At 50.5% G+C, this 5821-nt stretch overlaps 2 protein-coding genes across 2 annotated transcripts; both read left to right on the top strand.

Annotated features, from left to right (window-relative positions):
- The first annotated feature begins 2553 nt into the window (after window positions 1-2553).
- Window positions 2554-4599, top strand: LOC116679120 (P2Y purinoceptor 14-like). Its single transcript, XM_032508822.1, is given in 3 exon segments — window positions 2554-2620; window positions 2623-2980; window positions 3865-4599. Coding segments are annotated over 3 exon segments (1086 nt in total). The 3' UTR covers window positions 4526-4599.
- A 56-nt stretch (window positions 4600-4655) lies between these two features.
- LOC116679119 (RNA-binding protein 25) lies at window positions 4656-5821 on the top strand. Its single transcript, XM_032508821.1, has 3 exons — window positions 4656-4736; window positions 5150-5324; window positions 5402-5821. Exons 1-3 carry the CDS (start codon window positions 4656-4658, stop codon window positions 5641-5643), a joined length of 498 nt encoding a protein of 165 aa, XP_032364712.1. The 3' UTR covers window positions 5644-5821.

The raw sequence follows: 5821 nt of genomic DNA, 5'->3' as shown, positions 1-5821 counted from the left end.
ACCAGGTCAGAGAACATTCAGAATCCGGATCAGAGGACATTCAGAAACCCGGATCAGAGGACATCAGAAACCGGATCAGAGGACATTCAGAAACCGGATAAGACGACGTTCGAAAACAGATCAGAGGACATTCAGAAACCGGATCAGAGGACATCAGAAACTGGATCTCACTCAGTGTGTATGCGTGTGGACGCACCAGAGACACAAAATGTCCCCAAATCCCAGTAAAAGTGTGTTTTTAATGCATTGGGCCCTTTCATCTAACAGTTAGCTCCGCTGCTAGCTAAGCGTACGGGGGTCTGGACACGTCCCCCCTGTGGGTTGCTGTGATTGGTCGTAGTGTTGTCCAATTGCGTGCAGTGACCCTCAAGATGGGCGACTTTCATTACTCAATGCCGGACCCTAAATCCCTCAGATCCGGGTCTGGATTCCCAGACTAGACTTTTTTGACGGTCCAGTCGGAGACACTGAGGGGAAATGACACAACGTCAAAGTTATTTTAAAAGCCTTTAAAGATTCGGGGCTTTTGGAGAAAACGTTCAAAGCTGCAGCCACCCCCCCAAACCCCGCCCCCCCCCCCATGAATAACCTTCATGTGGACCCAGCAGAGGTCACAAGTCCGAGACCCGGTCGGGGTTAAAAATAAAAAATAAAGGACTCCGGGCGGACAGGAACACAACAGGCAGCCAGTGCCTCTGTTTTTCTAAGTGTGGATGAAGGAAGACTCAGAGTGTGTGTGGAGGGAAGTGTGTGTGTATGTGTGTGTACGTCCATGTGTGTGTATGTGTGTGTGAATGTGTGTGTGTACTGCAGGACAAACACACACCTTCAGACGCTATTTATTTATGCACGTGCCGCCGTGTAAACAGAGTGCTGTGTGTGTTCACATGAAAGGCTTCTGTTGGAGGGAGTTCACACACACACACACACACACACACACAGAGACACACACACCCATGCACAGACACAGACAGACACACACACACAGACAGACAGACACACGCACCACACACACACACACACACACAGAGACACACACACACACACAGAAGACAGACAGACAGACAGACAAACAGACACACCAGACAGACAGACGACAGACACACCACAAACAGACACACAACACAACAACACACACACACAGTAGACACGCACACACACAGGCACAGACACACACACACCACACACACCCACACACACACACAACACACACAAACATACACACACCGCACGCCACGTGAAAGGTAACATTACAGGCTACCTCAATGTTCTAGTTCACCACTCAATTTATTATACACAAATGTTGGCTGTACTGTTTGTGTGTGTGTGTGTGTGTGTGTGTGTGTGTGTGGTGTGTGTGTGTGTGTGTGTGTGCGTGTGTGTGTTGGTGTTTGTGTGTGTGTGTGCGTGTGTGTGTTGGTGTGTGTGTGTGTGTGACATGCAAACGAACAGCAGCGTCTCACACACACACAGACCACAGCTACAACCACATCAGTGTTGCTTCCTCTTGCTGTGCAGAAGGATGTCAGATAGTTTTTCCCCATCAGAGATTCTGACAGACAGGTGAGAACCGCAGGTAACTCTGTTCTTTAATGTCTTATACTCAGGTTATTTACCTTAACAGGTAACTCTGTTCTTTAATGTCCTATACTCAGGTTATTTACCTTAACAGGTAACTCTGTTCTTTAATGTCTTATACTCAGGTTATTTACCTTAACAGGTAACTCTGTTCTTTAATGTCTTATACTCAGGTTATTTACCTTAACAGGTAACTCTGTTCTTTAATGTCTTATACTCAGGTTATTTACCTTAACAGGTAACTCTGTTCTTTAATGTCTTATACTCAGGTTATTTACCTTAACAGGTAACTCTGTTCTTTAATGTCCTATACTCAGGTTATTTACCTGAACAGGTAACAAGTAATTGTTATTCTTTTGATCATATTATGGTTCGTTAGGTTAACTTCTTCCTTTCCAGACGGGGTTGTTTTGTTTGTTGTTTTTGTCGTAGGTCACCCTGAAGCTTTGGTTACGTTACGTATCTGTTTGATCACCAGTTATATTTCATGTATTTATTTATATATATGTATTTATGTCCAATAAATACATTGGGACCAAAGATGAGGTTTTGTGGCTGCTTGGGGGACGGTGAAGATGGATATTCTTCTAATTTATGTTGCGTCCTAGGCACCCTAGACCGGGGCGTAACAACAGACAGAAAAGACACACGCACACACACACACACACACACACAGACACATAGACACACACACACACACACCACACACAACACACACACACACACACACACACGCACACACACACACCACACACACACCACACACGCACACACACAGCCCTGCATGCACTACACTACCAGTTCTAACTTCTAATGAAAACTCATTGTGTGTGTGTGTGGTGGTGTGTTTGTGTGTGGTGTGTTGGTGTGTGTGTGTGTGTGTGTGGTGTGTGTGTGGTGTGTGTGTGTGGTGTGTTGTGTGTGTGTGTGTGTGTGTGCGTGTGTTGTGTGTGGTGTGTGTGTGTGTTTCCAGAGATGGATCAGCTTAACTCCACCCGCCTCCTCTCCACCAACCAATCAGATCTGAGCAGCACCTTCACGCGCAGGTGCTGCCGCCGCTCTACTTGCTGATCTGCGTGGTGGGCGCGTCCCTAAACGGCGTGGCGGTCTGGATCTTCTTCAGGGTCCCCAGCGACTCGGGCCTGGTGGTCTACCTGAAGAACATGATGGTGGCCGACCTGCTGATGCTCTCCACCTTCCCGTTCCGCCTGGCGGCGCAGCTGGGCCTGGGCGGCTGGCGCCTCCACGTGGTCACGTGCCGCTACACCGCCGTGCTCTTCTACTCCTCCATGTACGTGGGCATCGTGTTCATGGGGCTGATCAGCCTGGACCGCTACGCCAAGATCGGGAGACACACGGCAACCGTCGCCCACGGCATCGTCGCGTCCTCCTGCAGGTCCAGGTCTGAGGACTCTTCATATGCTACTAGCGTTTTATTATAAGGTTCAATGATTGGTAGAAAGTTACTGTGAATGGTTTTTACAGTAAAGATGGATAGATAGATGGATGGATGGATAGATGGATAGATGGATGGATGGATTTGACGGTTGTCTTTAGACCTGAGATGGTTGTCTTTGGACGGTTTTCTTTAGACGTCTTTAGAAATGAGACGGTTGTCTTTAAACGTCTTTAGATGTAAGATAGTTGTCTATAGACCTGAGACGGTTGTCTATAGACCTGAGACGGTTGTCTTTAGACCAGAGACGGTTGTCTTTAGACCTGAGACGGTTGTCTTTAGACCTGAGACGGTTGTCTTTAGACGTGAGATGGTTGTCTTTAGACGTGAGATGGTTGTCTTTGGACGGTTTTCTTTAGACGTCTTCAGAAATGAGACGGTTGTCTTTAGACGTCTTCAGAAATGAGACGGTTGTCTTTAAACGTCTTTAGATGTAAGATAGTTGTCTTTAGACCTTAGACGGCTGTCTTTAGACCCGAGACGGTTGTCTTTAGACCTGAGACGGTTGTCTTTAGACCCGAGACGGTTGTCTTTAGACGTGAGATGGTTGTCTTTAGACGTGAGATGGTTGTCTTTGGACGGTTTTCTTTAGACGTCTTCAGAAATGAGACGGTTGTCTTTAAACGTCTTTAGATGTCAGATAGTTGTCTTTAGACCTGAGACGGCTGTCTTTAGACCCGAGACGGTTGTCTTTAGACCCGAGACGGTTGTCTTTAGACCGTGTTATACTTCAGTCTTAAATGTGTAAAAACCAACTTCCTCCACCAAGAATCTCTCTTTAACCCTCGCGTCCACAACGCTCTAAAGTCTCTCGTCCCGTTCCTCTCCAGGTTTGGCGGCGGATCCCTGCTGCACCTCCTGCAGAGCGTGGTCTTCGCCCGGGTGCTGGCGTTCCTCACCTGGACCTTCCTGGTCCTCTGCGTCCTGCCCAACGTGGTCCTGACCAGCCGGCCGGCGGACGCCGAGACGTCTCGGCACTGCATGCAGCTGAAGACGCCGCTGGGCGTGCAGTGGCACCGCGTGTCCACCTTCCTGAGCGTGGGCCTGTTCTGGGTCACCCTGCTGGTCCTGGCCTACTGCTACGCCTCCATCGCCCGGCGCGTCTACCGGTCCTACCGCCGCGTGCGTCGCCGCGGCAACAGCAGCAGCGGCGGCGGCGACGCGTGCCGCAGGTCCAACCGCAGCATCTTCAGCATCCTGGCGGTGTTCTTCGTCTGCTTCGTGCCGTACCACGTGTGCCGCGTGCCGTACACGCTGAGCCAGATGCAGGCGTCGGGCTTCGGCCGGGACGCCCGCTTCCTGCTGTTCCAGCTGAAGGAGGGGACGCTCTTCCTGGCGGCGCTCAACGTCTGTCTCGACCCCGTCATCTACTTCCTGATGTGCCGCACCTTCAGGGAGTCGCTGCTCAGGAAACTGTCGGGCAGAGACCGAAGGAGGAGGCGGGGGGGCGGGGGGTCGCACACCACGGGACAGAGTCTGAGTCACATTTAGAGGGAGGCAGGGGGGACGGGGAGAGGAGACAAGGAGAGGAGACAAGGAGAGGGGACAAGGAGCGGCAACAAGGAGAGGGGAGAAGAGAGGACAAGAGAGGGGATAAAAGACGGGACAAGGAGAGGGAACAATGAGAGGGAACAAGAGAGGGGAAGAGGAGAAGAGACAAGGAGAGGGAACAATGAGAGGAGACAAGGAGAGGAGACAAAAAGCGGGGAAAAGGAAAAGAGACCGGGAGGGAACATCATAGGGGACGAGGAGAGGAGACAAAGAGAGGGAACAACAAAGGAGACAAAGAGAGGGGACAAAGAGAGGCAAGAGAGGGGACAAGGAGAGGACAAGAGAGGGAACATACAGAGAGGACAAGAGAGGGGTAAAAGAGGAGGACAAGGAGAGGGGACAAGGAGGAGACAAGGAGAGGGTAACAAAGGAGAGGAGACAAGGAGAGGGAACAACAGAGAGAGACAAAGAGAGGCAGAGAGGAGACAGGGAGAGGAGACAAGAAGAGGGAACAAGGAGAGAAGATAAGGGAGAGGTGACAAGGAGAAGAGACAGGATAGGGTAACAACGGAGTGGAGACAAGGAGCGGAGGTAAGAAGAGGGAACAATAGAGGGGATAAAAAGAGGAGACAAGGAGAGGGGACAAGGAGTGGCAACAAGGAGAGGGGACAAGAGAGGACAAGAGAGGGGATAAAAGACGGGACAAGGAGAGGGAACAATGAGAGGGAACAAGAGAGGGGAAGAGGAGAAGAGACAAGGAGAGGGAACAATGAGAGGAGACAAGGAGAGGAGACAAAAAGCGGGGAAAAGGAAAAGAGACCGGGAGGGAACATCATAGGGGACGAGGAGAGGAGACAAAGAGAGGGAACAACAAAGGAGACAAAGAGAGGGGACAAAGAGAGGACAAGAGAGGGGACAAGGAGAGGACAAGAGAGGGAACAACAGAGAGGACAAGAGAGGGGATAAAAGAGGAGACAAGGAGAGGGGACAAGGAGAGGAGACAAGGAGAGGGTAACAAAGGAGAGGAGACAAGGAGAGGGAACAACAGAGGAGACAAAGAGAGGCAAGAGAGGAGACAGGGAGAGGAGACAAGAAGAGGGAACAAGGAGAAGAGATAAGGAGAGGTGACAAGGAGAAGAGACAAGGATAGGGTAACAAAGGAGTGGAGACAAGGAGCGGAGGTAAGAAGAGGGAACAATAGAGGGGATAAAAAGAGGAGACAAGGAGAGGGGACAAGGAGTGGCAACAAGGAGAGGGGACAAGAGAGGACAAGAGAGGGGATAAAAGACGGGACAG

This window comes from Etheostoma spectabile, unplaced genomic scaffold (assembly GCF_008692095.1).
Source record: "Etheostoma spectabile isolate EspeVRDwgs_2016 unplaced genomic scaffold, UIUC_Espe_1.0 scaffold00009424, whole genome shotgun sequence".
Lineage (NCBI taxonomy): Eukaryota > Metazoa > Chordata > Actinopteri > Perciformes > Percidae > Etheostoma > Etheostoma spectabile.
Note: the sequence above shows the minus strand (reverse complement) of the source record. Positions and strands in the feature narration are given on the sequence as shown.